The sequence below is a fragment of the Pituophis catenifer genome, unplaced genomic scaffold (genome assembly GCF_029215685.1).
Source record: "Pituophis catenifer annectens isolate HBS135680 unplaced genomic scaffold, rPitCat1.0.hap2 SCAF_3, whole genome shotgun sequence".
NCBI classification, from domain to species: domain Eukaryota; kingdom Metazoa; phylum Chordata; class Lepidosauria; order Squamata; family Colubridae; genus Pituophis; species Pituophis catenifer.
This window is the reverse complement of record NW_027256883.1, coordinates 94,480,185-94,499,015: the sequence shown is the minus strand read 5'-3', so window position 1 is coordinate 94,499,015 and position 18,831 is coordinate 94,480,185. Positions and strand designations below refer to the sequence as shown.

Sequence of the window (18,831 nt, the reverse complement as noted above, 5' to 3'; positions counted from 1 at the left end):
CTACCACTATTACAACTGACAAAAGCATCATCAGTCAATAGCAAAGGGCAACTTTTCTTGGAACAGCGTACATCCTATGGCCTTTAACACCATCAAATAACATCTGCCTATCCCAGATCATTTGGGATGGATTTGACAGGTGGATGAAAATGCCAAATCCAGTCCAAACACCTCACTGACTCTGCAAACAACAACAACAACAACAATAATAAAAATAATGTAAAACATATGACTTTCCTGTATCCAAAAAGTCATGGGAACATAAAGTGGAAAAAGTTACAGAAAATGAAAAGGTGAAGGTCTTGTGGGACTTTCAAATACAGACGGATCGTCACTTGGAACACAACACACCAGATATCACAGTTGTCGAAAACCGAAACGTACAATTTATTGACATCGCGGTACCAGGAGATGGCAGAGTCGAAGAAAAAGAACTGGAAAAAATCATGAAATATCGCGACCTGGCCATCGAAACTACACGGCAATGGATGAAACATGTAACAGTGATATCCATTGTCATCGGGGCACTTGGTACCATGTCCAAGAATTTTAAAAGATACATCAACAAATTGCAGCTTCCTGCAATAACACCAGCAGAACTGCAAAAAACTGCGCTACTTGGAGCATCATACATCTTAAGAAGGTCCTTGGGTGATACTTAGGACGCTGGCAGCTACCCATATCAACCATTAGCACATCAATGGTATTTGTGATGCATTTTTGAATATTCAGTTGACTGAGTTTCATGTTTAATGAATAAAGTGAATAATAACAATAATAATATTTTATAAATGTGTATGCCCACAACCCTAAATAACTCTGGCTGGCTCACAACAAAGAAATTACAATCAAATCAAAAAACATAACGCATAAGGATAAAATATGGCAAGCCTGATGAAGCAAGGGCCCTTACTCTTCCACGTGGCTCTTTTAAACAAGCAATATCTAGCACTTCCCGTTGCATTAACATACTTAACAGGAGATTTGTCTTCTTAGCAGGGTGGATTTGATTTAAATCACTAGTAAAAAGGCTTGATTTAAATCGATTTAAATCACAATTTTTAAAGAGCAACTATCATCTCTGTCCCACAGCAGCTCCTCCTCTGACCCGCTGTTGACTCACCGACAGTCCCATTCATTTTAATGGGATGGCTGGTGATGCGGCAATGACACAAGATGAGGGATGTGGCAGGCAGCAGGTGAGTGGATGCCCACTAACAGGCGCTGCCATGATGGATCTGAAATGACAGGTGTTCTTTAATATTATATTTATAAACTGCTTAGAAGGCTTCACTTTCATTTTTACTGCTTACCCTTCCTCCTCACACTTAGAGCCTGGTGATACAGATCAGTGATGAAATCTGAACTGGTTTGCTATTGTTTTGCTGGCTGCACATGCGCGCTGTGCGTAGTTTGCACCAAACATGTGCTGCACGCACATGCGCACTACACACCAAAAGGAGGCTTGGGAAGGTAAGTAGAACAGTGAGGGGAGGGGGGGAAATCAGCTATGGTGCGCAATCTTGGGAAACTTTTAAAAACTTTTTAAAAGCATTTTTACTACCGGTTCAGGCGAATAGGTAGTTAAAAAATGCTTTAAAAAAGTAAAAAAAGGCTCGGACGATCACAGCTGTGTTGCGCAATCACCTGAGCCTTTTTTTTTTTACTTTTTTAAAGCATTTTTTTACTACCAGTAGTAAAAAAATGATTAAAAAGTTAAAAAAAAAAGTTCTGATGATACCTGAGCGACACGCGATCATCAGAACTTTTCTTTTTACATTTTTTTACTACTGGTTTGGTGAACCAGTAGCATTTTTTACTACCGGTTTAGGCGAACTGGCCCAAACCGGTAGCATTTCACCCCTGATACAGATGCATTTCTCTTCAAACAATCATAGTTTGTAGTGTACATAGATTTGCAAAACAATGGGATAAAGGAATATTCCTGAACTTTGTTTTATGAATGGTTACTGTGAAATTGTGTGAATGCATTAATGGAGTGTATATTATCTCAGCTTGCAGAGTTTGGATTCATTGAATGAGTTAACCAAAAATGTAAATATTGCAGAATATAAAGTCTCATGCTATTTAACTAAGCTCCATTTCATGCTGAATAAACTAAATTATTAATGTATCTTAAATAGAAAACTATTTTTAGATAGATTTTTACTCCAAAAGCATTTTATTAAAATAAATTTGATAAAAATAAAAAAATCCTATTTAAATTAAAAAAAAATCATTGATTTTTATCCACCCTGCTTCTTAGCTCTCTCTATGCTTTCTTCTTAATCACAACTTTCATCCTGATTTGGGAAAATCTACATTCGTTGTATGGGTATAATGTGTATACACATACAATGACAATAAAATTATTATTATTATTATTATATTACTAATATATCACCATAAACAGTTAAGTCAAAGATTCAATTATGCTATATATCAAGAATTTTTTTCTAATTATATTGAAAACAAGATCCATTTGAATCTTTAATATAACATTTCATATATCAAAAAATTATGTATGTAACAAACCTGTGTTAGCAAGCTCTGGTCCAGTCCAAACTTTAGCAGATGGCATGATTCAATTTTCTACTTTAAGATTGAAAGGCAAATCAATTCAATTTAAGCAATTCTGAGTTTCAATTAAAAGCTTGGACCATAGAATGTATTGGGGAAACATCCTTTTAATGACTGCAGCTGCTTCATTTTTTGGCATAATAATGGAATGAAAATTACGGGACAGTAATTCCTGCCAAGTTTCAGCCAGACACCTTCAAGGATTTCACTACAATAAATGCATTCCCTGTTCAACTCTTTTAAGGCATTAGGAATGAGGAACAAATAGCACAGCAGCTTCAATTGTCCAGCAAAGAGCCTATAAAGAAACTGCATAGAATAAATGCATAAAGTACCTTACTGCAACTAAAAAATAAATGCTTTGAAAAATTGTGAAAAAAACCTATTGCTTTTCCACCTGCTTTTCTGGGCTAGCCCACACATACTGGCATAACACATTGGCAAGGACACAAAGTAATACCAATTTACACTCATTGGATGATGTACCTTTATATGCTCTACACACTGTCTTTTGTCATGGCCATAACTGGATGGCAAGCTGGTTGGCAAGCTTAATATCTTAAGTGTTTAATTCAGGCAATTCTCAAACTACAATAACCACTCAGTGAAATACAAAAAGGTAAGAGTTCCTAAGAGCAATCTTCTATAAGATACAAAGAACAGAATAGCATTTGTTAATTTATTTATTTTTTATTTATTTGATTTCTGTAGTCACCCATCTCAGTAAGTGACTCTGAGTGGCCTGCATCATAAAAACATACAAATAATTTTATAAAATAAAACGATACAAAATAAATATATCTGATTGCTATATAATTCACATTCCTTGGCTGACAAGACCTGTAACATGCCCAACCTGTTGAACCAAAATGGACAGGTCGACCAGAGAATACAGTCTCTTATAGCTCCCAGCTAAAACCAGAAACATATAATCAAAGGTGTATCACAAATCCTGGAAAATGATATTTCCCTTTCAAAAACACTGCACAATTGACCAACTAGGTACTATAATCAGGCACCAATACTGTAACCAAACTCTATGGAAGATATACAGATAGCAATAGCACTTAGACTTATATACCGCTTCACAGTGCTTTACAGCCCTCCCTAAGCGGTTTACAGAGTCAGCATATTGCCCCCAACAAGTTGGATCCTCATTTTACCGACCTCGGAAGGATGTAAGGCTGAGTCAACCTTAAGCCTGGGGAGATTCAAACTGCCAAAATGCTGGCAATCAGTATTCAGCAGAAGGTAATTCTGTCCACATAACTTGTTGCAACATTAAATCAGAACCTAATAATGTCACTCACAAAATGAAAAGAAGAATATTTATTTTAAGGAAGTGAGAGGAACACAGATTTCCTAAATGAATAACTAGAAGTTTTTTCTATAGACACATTAATTACAACTATTATTCAAAACTGCAATGCATGTCAATTGACTAATATTTCATTAGCATGGCAAGTAACTTTCACTATCTAGAAACCTAATTAAAAAATCAGAAGAATATAATAACTAACCATTAGGAAGACTACAAGGAGGGCTGATGAGGGTATCGAGTGTACATGGACCTTTTGAAGACATCACTGCAGGAAAACCAGGCACAAGACAAGCAAAAATCAACAGCTGCTCTTCTGCACAATTAGTCTGGAGAGCTTGCAGCCAAAGAAGAAATAATCGTATTCCTTCACATCTTATCTGAAAAGAAGGCATATTTTAAAAACCAGTATAAAAATAAATTTTCAAAAAACATGTATTAGAAGCCATCAAATTTTAAAACAAAAATGATGAAAATATTACAATTCAGACTTCAGATTTTAATGAAAATTCTATATGAGAAGGCTAATAATGTCAGTTTAGATTTAAAAACTACACAATTCTCATATTATTATGTGTCATCAACTGTGTCAACAATGATTTAATTTCCTAATTAATGTGATATGATTGCTTTTCTTCTTGTACACAACATATGTATATAAGATACCTATACACTGTATATAAAATTTAAGTAAATATCAAATCTTCCTTTTGTTTACCAATGTATTTATTTGAAAAAAATTGCAAAATCTTTTTGTTAATTAGTATATTGTGGATCCTTTAATAGTGACATATGAAAATGCCAATTTACACCAGCTTAATATTTGTTACCAAAAATCATAAACAGTCATGATCAAGATAGAGAAAACAGCACAATTCTTGTCTTATTAACTATGAATCAAGAAAACAGTAAAACACCCAAATATGAATATTTGTCAGGATAGGTTTTTACAAGTATCTTGAGTCTTTTATCTCCGTATATAAACCAAATTAAATTTCTTAATAAACGTACTTTCAGCTTCTACTCAGTTTTTTTTTAGAAATATTAGTCAGCTGAAGGCTCCAATACCAAATTAGAATTCCCAGTTAGAATTAGATAGAACAGCTGTAAACTAATGAAAAAAACAGAACCAAACAAAAACCAAACAACAATATAGAATAGGCTTATCTCTCACTGGACTGTAAATTCATGAAAAACACCTGACTACCATCACTATTTCAAAACTAAAAATTCAAAAAAGAAAACTATAGCGATTATATTAAGTGAAGATGAAAATAAAAGTAATAAATAATATAACAAACAATGGCTACAGGAAAATAAAGTCCTGGATTTTGTTTAGAATAACATTGAAATCTTACTTGGATTTCAGGCTGTACAAGTACAGCTTAATCTTTCAGTTTTTACTCTACTAAACATTTCTCTACAAGAGCCACTAGAGGTTGCTCATTCTCTACACATACAGTATAAGGATATTCTGCAGAGGTAGTTTTGAATCTGTCCCAGCTGCTCTTAACAAGTTGCCAATTTCTTTCCAAATGTTATGTCTTTTGTTTCTGGTGCTGTGATTTTTTTCTCACATGATTTAAACAGTTACTTTCCTAAGCTCTTTGGTTTCCTTCTGCACCAAATCAAATTTTCTTTTAAGTTTATCAATTTAACACATATTTTGTGATCCTTCTTATGGATTGCATAACAATAAGGAACTCAAAATTAGTTTTTCCTCTTGGCTCAATTCCATCAGGAAGTTCACGGGTTATATTTCTTTGTTGAATGTTGCCAACTGACATTCAATTGGATTATCAGCCAATTGCCTCTTCTAAATGCCTTTTCTGATGCAACCTAACTTTCAGGAAGAGAAATAAAGGTGTCTTTTTTTAAAATCCCATAAGTGAGGCATTTTAATGGGTTAAATTGAAGGGGAAGTCTGTTTTTTATTTACAAAGCATAATAGCTCCCCAAATATGTTTTGACTAATGCTACTGCTTGCCAATTCCTTTTAACAAGCAATTAAGATATAGTTATCAGCAAACAGACAAGAACAAACTGCAAATCACTATTTATTCATCTTTATCAGAAATGCACAAAAAATCCTTGGACAGTCAGCAACCATAAAGTTGGGGCCATGACTTTGTAGGAGCAAGAAAGAATCTATCAATATACCTGAATCTATCTATCTATATGAATCCATCCATCCATCCCTCCAACCAGCCACCCATCCATCCATTACAGTATAGGGGCAAAAGTTATTACTATTACTAAATTTGCAGATGATACAACAGTGGTGGGACTGATCTCCGGGGGGGTCTGCCTATTCAGATAAGGTGGAACGGTTGCTTTTGTGGTGTGGAGACAATAACTTGGTCCTTAACACAAATAAGACCAAGGAGCTTATAGAAGGAATAGATCAGACATCCAGCCCTTGCTTATCAATGGAGACCGACTGGAGCAACTGACCGAGTGGCCAGTTTTAAGTTTCTGGATGTTATCATAAAAGAGGACCTGACCTGGGGCACTCACATTGCAGCACTAGTCAAAAGGGCTCAGCAGAAATTATACTACCTGAGACTTCTCAGGAAACTACAACTGAATGAAAAACTGCTGGTGGCCTTCTACCGCTGCACCATAGAGAATATTTTAATTTACTGCATCTGTGTATGGTTTGCCAATTGCACAGCAGCAGATAGGACAGCACTACAGAGGATCAACGTCATTGTCCAGAGGATCACTGGTTGCCCTCTCCCCACTTTGGAAGAGCTTTATAGCTCCCACTACCTTAAGAAAATTCAAAACATTCTTAAAGATCCATCTCACCCTTTTTTTGAACTATTACCATCTGGCAGACGATAGTAATAAAAACAAGGACAAATAGGCTGAAAAACAGCCTCTATCCCAGGGCAATAACCATATTGAATTCTACGGTATAGTGCAATATCTGGTTTTCAATTTCAATTATATAGAATGTAAAGGATGTATGTTTATGTTTTTATTTTTATAATTATAATGTACACTGAAGACAGCATTTAATATCGTTGTACCATGTGCAATAACAATAAAGTAAACTAAACTAAAAGTTAGACCTCTATCCACCTTCCAAAACCACCAATTGCAACTGATCACTCAAGAAGGATGTAAACAACCACAAAACAGTGTCCTCAACTCTTAAATCTTAAAACCATTCTGAAGGATACCATGGTTGATGGCACTAAAAACTACCAAGTGATCCAGGAGAATCAGGACAGTGTCCAGAGATTATTCACAAGGGCAACTAATGCTGTCTCAGTACTATCACCCAACCTGAAGTTGACTGAAAAGAGTCCAGATAATTTCCTTCATCAAAGACCCTTTGAAACTGAGTGCCTATCACCCTCAACCACCTTTTCTAAAAAGGGAAGACTGGAGATTGAACACAACATTATCCAAGACTAGCCTATTGAGAAGGTGGTGAAACCACCTCTTCCTACAAAGAACCTATCCAACCAGAATCCAACTCTGAGTGAAGCCAAGTGTCTTTATCTAACAGAGATCTTTTAGTCCAACCTAATGCCCAAGATAGGAATCCCTATTCCATCCCGGGCTAATGGTTATCCAATTTTTTCTTGAAAACCTCCTGCAATGGAGCACCTATGACTCTGAGAGGCAAGCTACTCCACTAACCATTGTTCTCGTTGTGAGGAAATTTCTCCTTAGTTCCAGGTTGGATCTCCCTCTGATGAATTTCCACCCATTGCTTCTTGTCCTGCCCTCAAGTGCTTTAGAGAATAAATCAACCCCCTCTTCCCTATGACAGCCCTTATCCAGAAGTGGCACTCAAAACAGGGCTATTACCCAGCTATCTATCTACAAATACATTAAAAGTAAAATGAAACTGGACTTTTCAAGACGTTTCACTTCTCATCCAAGAAGCTTCTTCAGCTTGGATGAGAAGTGAAACATCTTCAAGCAAAACAAAGAAAATCTAGTTGCCTTTTGAAAAAACACCTTGGGATGTGAAATCACTATGCTGTTCTAATCACCACAAATAAGTCCTAATATAGTACAAATACCCTGCAACCATCCAGAACACCAGATACAACATCTTTACAACATCATCCAACATAAAGGACACTCATATAACTTTACCAAAAAGTGCCTGATTATGCAAATTATACAGGCGGGTCAACACATGCTCTTCATCTTTTGTCAGCAGTGCTCTAGACATCTCTTCCATTGTTTCATCTTCCAGAGTTCCTTGGTAAACCAGGGAACTTGCAGCATCCATGATCACAGAAATACACACACTCCAAGAGGCCTTTATCTCATGTTCATTCCAAGCCATTACTAGAGCTTTGGCCAAACTGCGCATCAGAATTTCAAAAAACCCTCTGAGTTCCCTCTAAAAGCTCATTGGGTTCATTTGTCACTAGATAGGCTGATTGAATAGGTCCCACCTTCCTGATATGTAGGGCAATTGCAGAGAGCTACAGGACCAAGTGGGTGTGATCTAGGGCCAAGGGACTAATACAGGGGTGAAATGCTCCCGGTTCAGACCGGCTCGGGCGAGTAGGTAGCGATGGCAGCGGGCAGTTCGGAGAACCGGTAGCAAAAATCCCTGCCCCCGCCCCCCCATGCCAAGCTGAGCCACACGATCATCAGAGCCTTTTTTTCCTTTTAAATGGCTCCGAGAGCCCAGCTCTGACGATCCCAACTCTGACGATCTCAGCTGTTGCCTGCTAATCGGTAGCAAAAATCCCTCCCCCCGTTTGTTTACCTTAGCTGCTGGTCGCAACACCTTGCTGTAATCCCTGCAATCCATTGCATCAGCAAGCAACTGAATCTCCCTGCCTGTAATCAAGCAGGCAGAGAGTTGTGGACTTCAACTCCCAGATTTCCTCAGCCAGCAAAGCAAAGCTGGCTGAGGAATTCTGGGAGTTGAAGTCTACAAGTCTTAAAGTTGCCAAGGTTGGAGACCCCTGTTCTATTGGGTAAGTTTTTTCCCCTTTGGGAGCTTTAAAAAAAATAGTTAATTGGGGTTTTTTTTAGTTGTTCTTTTTTTAGACCTAGCCATTTAAAGTTTAGGAAGTTTTAAATTTAGCTGCTTTTATATAAAAATAAAATAAAATAATATTTGTGCAGCTTTCTGAGATTTTGTGTGTTTCTGTAGTGTTTCACTCTAATTACACAAACACACAAAATCTCACAAAGCTGTATGTGGAATTTTGTGTATGTAAAATCTAAAATTTGGTTTTTTGGACTTTTTGTGGCTGTGTGAGATTCCTGCTTGTTGCAGAGGCCATTTTGGGTCTAGCACAGCTACTTTTACATTGTGGGCGAGCCAGTTGTGTTGTGTTGTGTGTGTGTAAAGTGTGAAAGTTGTTTTTTTGGGGCTTTTTGTGGCTGTGTGAGGTTCCTGCTTGTTGCAGAGGCCATTTTGGGTCTAGCACAGCTGCTTTTATAGTGTGAGTGAGCCAGTTGTGTTGTGTTGTGTTTTGTAGGTTAAAAAAGGGCAAAGAAGTGACATTGACTTGGACACGCCCACCTGACCAATAAGCCACGCCCTCCCATTCACCTTACCACCAAGCCCCGCCCACTAATTAAGCCACACCCACAGAACCGGTAGCAAAAAAATTTAGATTTCACCCCTGGACTAATATTAACACATGTGAACCTCTGATAATGATGCTATTGTCCCAAAACAAAACTTATGCAGAGTGAGTTAGGCTCCGAATAAGTTGGACCACTTCTATAGGTACCATGAACTTCTGAGCCTGACTCTGGGGTTAGAGAAGGCAGGTTGAAAAACTATGAACTGGGAAACTCAGCTGCTAAATGAATTACAGGTCAAGGAGTTTGGGCAAGGACACTGCTACGTTGCAAGAACGAAGGTGAAAGGAAAGCAATCCCAGCTAATCCCTGTGACCTAACCTTGAAAATAGGGTCGCACATTGAGCTTTATCTGGAGCAGCATCCTTAAAGGTCATCAGAGATCTGAGCAGAAGAAGCTTGAGGAGCAAAGGTGACAAAGAATTAATGGATGAAGAAGATAGGAAGCTCAGAAAGAAAATGAAGCAAGGTTTATAATAAAAGGGGTAGTAGAGAGGCATGTCCAGGAGACAATACATTGTCCAAACTCTCCTGGAAATCAAATTGGGACAATTTAAGTTTTTAATTAGATTTTAACTATATTTTCTCATTAAAGAGAGAGTAATAGGGAGAAGTAATGTGAAAATATTCATAGTTGGAAAATGACAACCAAATGTTATTTATGATGCTGTATATTTTAATTACATCCTGTTTAAACCATTACAAATTCAGTTACACAACTTAATAGTCTTATGAATATATCAGTTTGCAAATAAATACTGTTGACCAAATGCATAATTCCGTCCAGGAACAAGTGAAACATTTTGAATAGATTTTAAGCTATGGAAATCTGAATTTCCATAATTTAATAGATCACAAGTAGTCATAGATAAATAAGTATTTCTAGAAATATATTTGGCCATAAACAAAATTATCAGACTAGCCCCTCCCCCCAAAAATAGGGCCCATAAATCACTACTAATCTTAGTAGCAGCAGCAGCAGCCAGGTGTATGTATGACAAAAGTGGAAGATGGCAGTTACACTTTGTACAGCATTCATACACACACAAATGGGGTATGTGTGCTCAAATCACACTGCTGCGATTGCCATCTTGCAATGTTTTTGAGCCTCCTCCCGCCACATGGAGATTGCTTCTACAAAGAAATGCAACAAGAAGATATGACAATCAAAAGGGCACAACTAGGACCAAAAAGCAGTGAAATATGTATAAATAGCATATCACATGTTGCCTTGTATCTAACAAATCATTTTCTTCTAATAAACAAAATGTTATCAATATGTATTTAGAGAAACACAGAATTTAAAACAAGCAATAAAATACCTTAAGGCAGTTTCCAGTGTGCAAAAGTTTCTTCAAAATTGATCCTAAAATAAAGAAAAATGGATTAGGAAATTTTCAAATTAAAGATTCACTACAATTAGTCATGGTCGATAAAAATAAATGTAAATTCAAGAACTAAAATAGTAATGCCTTTAGTGGCCAAAAAGTACTGTATACTACTATAACTACTATATAATTAAAAAATTTCACATGCACATGGCTTAAAATTTTATTTTGTTCAAACTTTCTAAATATATCGTGCAGCTCTTAATGCAGGAAATACAATAGAATTATGGCTAAAATTAAATTTCCTACCTTTGTACAATAAGCAAGTTTTTTTAAAAAAAAATCTGAGGGTTATCCTTGCTATAAAAAGTTCTTAATATCAAACGGTTTAAAATAACTTTCATTTGAAGTAATTCAAAGTGCTGGTCCCACTTCTACGAAGTACTGTATGCTGTAGGGCCAGGATATCTGGGGCGCTGTCTTCCTCTGATTGTCTCTACCCAGTATGAAGTCCCATCTATTAAAGAAGGTCATCTAGTGGGACCCAAGAAGCATGCCTTTTCAGTCATTGTGCTTGCCATTTGGAACACTATTCCCCCAAGGTTAGATTGACTGCACTCCTGCTGCCTTTTGGCTGCTCTTCCAAGTGTAAAGATTGGGAGGTTAAGTGAACCTGTGACACAGTTAATTGTTGATGACTATATAAATTGAACTAAATAAATAAATACTGTAAATAAGTTAAAATAGCTACCTCTAAAAAAACACACTGATCTTGAAGCAATGCTCATTTAATTACCTGTTCTCATAAATTTATTACTCACATTTATTTTCTTTTGTGATTTTAAAAAGATACCTTGTAGGGTTTTCCATACAGGTATTAGAACCTATTGGAACCCAATAGAATTCATTCCAGTTAACTGGCAATCATTTGAACAACAAATACATTTCCAAACTGTTGATTAAAAACAATACATTTTGGTGTAGATGATGCATGTTATCATCACGTAACAGATTAAATTTACCAAATTAAAGAGATAAAGACAAGAGATTATAAAGTTTACCTCAATATCTTACATTCGACATTTTGGCATACAAAAAAGCAATCTAATATGCAAGTATTGTTGTGCAAAGCGTAAAATATCACATGTCAATCCGATTTGTTGTTTCCCATTAAGGGACAACATCTTTTTACCTTAACTGCACTACAAAATAAAATGGGGAAACATATCAAACTGGACTTAAAAAGTATACTTACCTATGCTATGAAAATGCCATCGACAGAAAATTCTCTCAGGTAATAACTGTAGTATTCTCTGGAGAAGTTAAGAAAATTTGTTGTTTTACATTTACATAAAGCAGCTTCTTAGATCTAGTGATTTAGTCTAATTTACATAGCGCCAGTGGTGTGGAGTAGGAGTCGGAGTCGAAGGAAATTTTGGGTACCTGGAGTCGGAGTCGGCAAACAATGCACCGACTCCGACTCCTACTAAATTTAGATTGGAATTAAAAAAAAAAGCAAGTTTAAATGTCCCAATTCACAAAAAGTTATAATTAATGACTGTATTAATGATATTAATGCAGAGGAGTTGGAGTCGGGGAGTCGGAGTCGGAGTCAGAAGTACAAAAAACTGAGGAGTCGGAGTCGGAGGTACAAAAAACTGAGGAGTCAGAGTCGGAACATTTATCTCCCGACTCCACAGCCCCGCATAGCGCACAGTATAATCCAATATAGTCAGAACAGAAACCACAGAATTCAACAGGGATTATTCTGAAGTAAAGAGCCACAGAATCCTCAACTGCAAAGAGTTTAAAATTAGAGCTCAAGCATCACTGACATCTAGTTACAGAGTCACTGACTAGATTCACACATTATACTCCATGATAGTTTCATAAAGCACTATTTATTAAATAAGCCAAAATTGGTTTCATACATAGTTTAGATCTCTACATTATAATTCATGAACCGCAAAGCTAGAATCACATAACATTCTAAGAGCCAATTAACTTTATTATAATTAAACATATAAATCAGTCTCCCAATCTGTATACAAATCAGTGGAACCCAAAACTTGATAAAAATCTGACGCTTTAGGTAACCATAGGTAAGACTGCTGGCATTTTCCTAGAACCCATGAGATGCTCTGATTTATTGCTGTTAACCTGATTCCTAAGAAAATACTGCAATATTCCTTTTTTTTTAAAAAAAAATGAAGAAATATTTATTGTTTACATTTGTGTGTAGGCAACATTTCACAAAGGCAGCCAAGTGACTAATTTGTCAGATGTATTTTCTTGGTCAGATTCAGACACAACTTCTAATTAATGAACCAATCAGTCAGTGGTTAATTAGAGGCAAGAATTTCCACTTAACTTCTTCCATTTGATCATGTCATTATTCATGTCATTGCCTCATATTCTGACCATCTAGGTATCTACTTTAATAGGTATCTAGAACTGCTCACAGAGCTGATTGACAACTTCATAAATGTTCTGACTAGAATCTGCAAAATGGAAATCTATGTTCTTAAAATAGTAAATTGTCTGCTTTTGTCTTTGCTTTCCCTCTTTGCATTACACATATTGTCTAACAGCAGGATGGTCTAATTACATTGCCATATTTTTATCATTTATTTAAACAATTAAAAGAGAGGGACCCCCACCTCCACTACTTAGGATCATATCATTGTGCTTGTAAATAAAATATGTGTTTATTATTATAAAGAACCATATAACTATAATGCTCAGTATATGTTGAAAATGGGTAACTTACTTCAAAAAGAAAAAGAATGGAATCCAACTCTTCCCTTTGCGATTTATTTCCTGAAGGGCAAAGAAAAAGAACATTCCTTCTCATTATGCATAAAGAGAATATCACTGATAATATAATTCCACAGAAGTACTGCATTTGCTTGAAATAAGGATTTTTTTTTATTTATTTATTTTGCAGTTTAGCAGTATAACAGGCATGGAAGGTTGTTACATTCACTGAGATTAAAATAAAGGAAGCAGATAAACATTTTTTCCTAAACTTCTCTTGATTCTTTAGGAGGTGATACAGGACAGAGAAATACTTCAGAGATGCCACAAAGAGCTTTAAAGGTCAAAAATAGCACTTTGAATTGGATTTGAAAGCAAACTAGCAATCCATGGAATAGAGGTACAGTATAACGTGCCATTCTAAGGGTACACATTAGCTGCACATCCCACTGCATACTGCATAATCTGAAGCTTCCAAACACTTTTCAAGGACAGCCCCATGTAAAGTGCATTACAGTAGTACATCCGGGAGGTCATCCAGGTCGTCATCAGGGTATGAGTGACCATGAGCAAAACTTCTCAATCCAAGAACAGATGTAACTAGTGCACAAAACAGAACTGTACAAAGGCCTCCTAGCCACAACTGCCACCTATTCGTTGAACAGGAGTCATGAAAGTCTAGGAGGATCCCAGATTGCACACTGGGTCGTTTGGGGCAATGTAACCCTGTCCAGTACCAAAGACAGCATAGTCCCTGAAGTGGAGGGCCCCAAAATCTATAGCCATTCAGTCTTGCAATTCCAGGGTGGCGAGATAACATTAGCTGTGGTCTCCAATTCAGAGTAAGTTTCCTAACATCTTAGAGACTATACATCCAACTCATTTTGTCACTCTGCACCCAAAATTTGTAGTTTAAATACTACTCTAGCTTGCTCATAATTCATGGACAAAAAAAGTATAAGTCCACACTTTGACCAATAGAAGCTTCTCTTCCAGACTGATGATGGCCTGGATGTTCTATTCATCTTGGAGTTTGGGGAAATAATTATAATCTTCTGATAATTGTTTAGAAAATCCATTCCAACACAAAATTGAACAAAGGCTAACCAGTGTCTATAAGAGGATCATAGCAATGTAATTATATGTTCAGGAAGCTTATGGTACAATAGTTAACAAGCTCCAATCTACTCATTTTTAAAACATTTAGCCATGGTGACTAGTAGCACTTTATATTTGTTCTTTTTGTTTTGTTTTCAAATATTCCTTTAAATTACTTATTATGTTTATGCTTTCATTCTTTTGAGATGACTGAAAAGGGTATTTCCTAGTTTTCCTCAATAGTTTTAAATGTGAGAAAGGATTAAATTATGGTCTAAATGACTAAATTAAACACTTTAGCTATTAGTAAGTAAATATACAGTAGTAAATCTCCAATAAAAAGCATTTAGTCATATACAATGACAGAACAGAGAAAGAGCTTCAAGGATAAAATTGACAAATTTGATAAAAAGCATCCTATATTCTTGATGCCTAGAATTTGATATGAAATTAAGAGTCAGCAATGGTGGTTATACAGTTATAAATCTACAGATTTCTGGAAAATGATAGAAAATTGTAAAAGAAAGCAACAAACGGGTATTTCAGGCACTTGAAGTATCATGTAACCTGATACTGATACATTGACTGTTCAAACTTTGATATAGAGACTTTCAGCAGCATAAATGCTATTCTTAGTAATTTTATTTTAAGTTTGTTTTAATGAAGCAGAAACGCCCCCCCAACAGTCCAGATCATGATTTAAACGCAAAATGCTGTATATCTGAGATCCTCACTTATTTCCAAGATAGCTTTGTTAGTATACTTCAAAAACTGTATCCAGCAATTAATGAAATAATGGTTATTAATATAGGCACCAATGATTTAATTCCACTAAAGTTCAAATTGAATATATATTTATAGACTTAGCTTCTCCCAAAACGGTGCCCAAAATTTATAACAGGGTAGTTAAAACACTAATGTTATGTGGTTAATCGTGATATGCTCATGCTGAAACAGGTTGTACACAGTAACTTACTATATTTTTTTAAAAAAAGCTTTTCTTAAACTAGACTGATTGAGCATATTAAAGTACTATGCACATGCCCATTACTTGCATCAGCAGAAGAGGCTATTTTGAAGATTTTCCTATTGCCAGAAGTTTACTAATCTATACAAGGTCTTCACTTGTATGGAATCCAGATAACAGAATGCATTCATCAGAGAGATGTGCATGGCTCTACACTACCAGCTCTAAGAAAAATGGTAGAAATTTCACCAAGCTTTTAATTGTTAAGTAAAATTGATTTTAATGATATTGATTTTTAATTTTTATAATTTTAATTGTAATAAAAATTGTTAAAAACTCATTGTTATTGCTGTACACTCCCTTGAGCATTATATGGATAGAAAGGCAAGAGAGAAATTTAATAAATACCGTGTTTCCCCGAAAATAAGACCCTGTCTTATATTTTTTGAACCCCGAAATAAGTGCTTGGCCTTATTTTCGGGGAGGTCTTATTATTTTGGAGTGCATGGAGGAAATGGCGGGGACTGGCTGTTCATCTGTTTAAATATTTTCAGGGAGAACTTATTTTCAGGGGGGGCTTATTTTAGTGCATGCGCTCAAAAGCCCAATTGGGTTTATTATCAGGGGATGCCTTATTTTAGGGGAAACAGGGTAGTTAAACCACTTGTAAACAATCTCAAAGACTATTTTTGAAGCGTTAGACATTCCTAATTTCTAATAGTCTTCTGATTAATTACTAAAGTTATTTGAAATATACAGAGATTTATATAATACCGAAAATAAGGTAGTATTAAGTATCTTAAAAGACAACATACTTACCTTTTTGTTTCAAATTGGTTTCCAGTGTTACAAAGCTTTCATAGAAGATAAGATAAATTTGAGAATAATTGATCTCAAAGAACTGTTTGAGTTCACTTCCATCCACAACATCTATACAAGAAAAATTAAAACAAAATGTTACTGTATGTGAAAGTTATAAGAATACATAAAATATTATTAAAATGCATAAACAAAATAATGTATGGAAGAAAATCCTGCAAACCCAACTATGTGACACAAATACTAGCATTAAAGGACAGTATTTAGATTATCTGGAATTTTGGAATTGTCTAGGTACTTCTACATTTATAAGTAAATTCCATTTTAAGATAAACATTTAAAATACTTGAAATTTCTGCTCATGCTATGAAGTTTAGGATTACAATTAATGTACAGTAGAACCTCTGGTCACGATCATAATTTGTTCCATAACTTTGGTTGCAACCCGATTTGGTCATGACCCAAACCTAATTTTGGAAATTTGGCGCTTACAAAAAAAAATGGCACAGAAGGGGAAATCGGCTGTGAAAAAAAAATTGTGAATTTTTTGGTCGGAACCCGATTTGGTCATTGTAAAAAGCATATGTGATCAGAAGTTCTACTGTATCTTAAATTTCATTTTATGATGGATTTAATTCACTTTTCTATTGCTTCACAAGTTAGTTCCATGTATTCACAGTTTGCCTTGGTATTTCAGCTCAATAACGGTCTGGTGAATGAGGCATCTAACAAAATTTTCAATGGACGCAATTTATTCAGTGATCTGAGTCATGCTTGAAGTATGTCTACAAATGTGTACAATTCTTCAAAGTTCCACCTGTTATAGTGGTAGCTTTCATGTTCTTCCACACACTTCTATCAACAGAAAAAAGAGAAAAAGTAAACTCACACTTTATTAAAGTTAGGCTTCCTACCCCACCCCAAGCAACTGGGATGAAGAGTCCTGGAACTATGCCAAGTGACTACTATCTGAGACTTTTAACTCTTTAACAGAAGAGTTAAAAGAAAAAACAATACCTCTCTTTCTGTTTTTAAATCAGCTGAACTAGCTTCCCAGAACAGGACACTTAAGGAGGAAACTGAGGCACTCAGTGTAGCTCAAGACAGCATTGTCATGCTTGATATGTTCTTTCACAGTTACTTTTGTGGGAGGGACAATTTCAGCCTCACCTCCTTCATTCCTTTCCATGCCTGAACTAGCTTTCTATTTTCACAAGCCACGATTCTAATTTTAATTTCAATTTATTGACAACAAATAGAAACAAAAAATACAAGCAGAACTTAGAAATATATCCAGCCTTATATCCAGCCTTATTTTTCCACTTATTTTTCAGCCTTATTTTTCACTGTGGATCCCTTGTCTTAAAACTAGGTAACAAAGCCTTGCAACATTCTATGTTACATAAAACAACTTATCTGTCCCAAGTACCGTAAATCAGCACAAAAGTCCTCTGAATGGTCAGAAACTGCTATTAAAAGAGGGAAAATAACTTCGGCTATTGTGTGGTTTAAAATTTTTAATGTAAATAAATATCTAGTCACGTATATCTTCCTCTTCTATCATGTTAAACTTTGCAATTTGTTAACAAATTGTGTACTTTCTTATAAAACACGTAGATCTGCTGGAGGATGCAATCAAGAGTTGTAATTAGTAACAACTCAGGTCATCTATTATCATAAACATAATTTAAAGAGCACACAGAATGAATAGGAAATTGCTGCAAATTATGTTCCATAAAAGCAAAATGCACATTTTATTAATCAATCTATGTAATGGAGAGTCCCTAAGGACATGAAAGTATATCAAGGCAGAAGTAACTCTGAAAGGAAAGGAAGTTCATGTTGACCTTGCTAACAAGATTAAATCAAAAATTAAAGATTCTGCATTTTTTACACGATTCCATTTGTCTGAATAATTCATGACTGCTAACAAAAAAGGAAGTAGATAGTACTTCCTCTCATTTTACAGTAACTAAAAATGAATGGAATAAAGAGGGCCAACCAGTTTCATAAAGGTTGGGTGAAAACATATAAAAATCCTGAGTGAGAATACCAAAATCTCACAAGATTTGCTGATCCTCTCAGATGTCAAATGTTACAATACAAGTGACTACAATACAAAAAATGTAACTCACACACCTTCTCTCTCTCCCCCTCTCCCCCCATACACATATACATGCATAGACATACACATACACACATGCAGTCAAGCAACCATAATTTTATAATGTGGTCCTCAGATTACATATTGGAATACACTAAGAAAATAGCTAAAGAGAAAAGATTCTAATCATAAACATGTAGTTTTATCATCAGATTAAAATAATTTAGGATACAGTTAAATTCTTATAAATTATTTACTAGAATTTGTTTTTCAAAAATCT

General features: G+C 35.5%; 1 protein-coding gene across 1 annotated transcript in view; it reads right to left on the bottom strand.

The window, feature by feature from the left end:
- The window catches only part of RALGAPA2 (Ral GTPase activating protein catalytic subunit alpha 2), a 176,220-nt gene that overhangs the window by 153,761 nt on the left and 3,628 nt on the right, over positions 1-18,831 (bottom strand). Inside the window, exons 2-6 of the mRNA XM_070941007.1 lie at positions 16,448-16,558; positions 13,577-13,626; positions 12,062-12,119; positions 10,801-10,844; positions 4,101-4,278 (exon numbers count right to left, since the gene is read on the bottom strand). Coding sequence (XP_070797108.1) covers positions 4,101-4,278; positions 10,801-10,844; positions 12,062-12,119; positions 13,577-13,626; positions 16,448-16,558 — 441 coding nt within the window. The remainder of the gene's footprint in view (positions 1-4,100; positions 4,279-10,800; positions 10,845-12,061; positions 12,120-13,576; positions 13,627-16,447; positions 16,559-18,831) is intronic.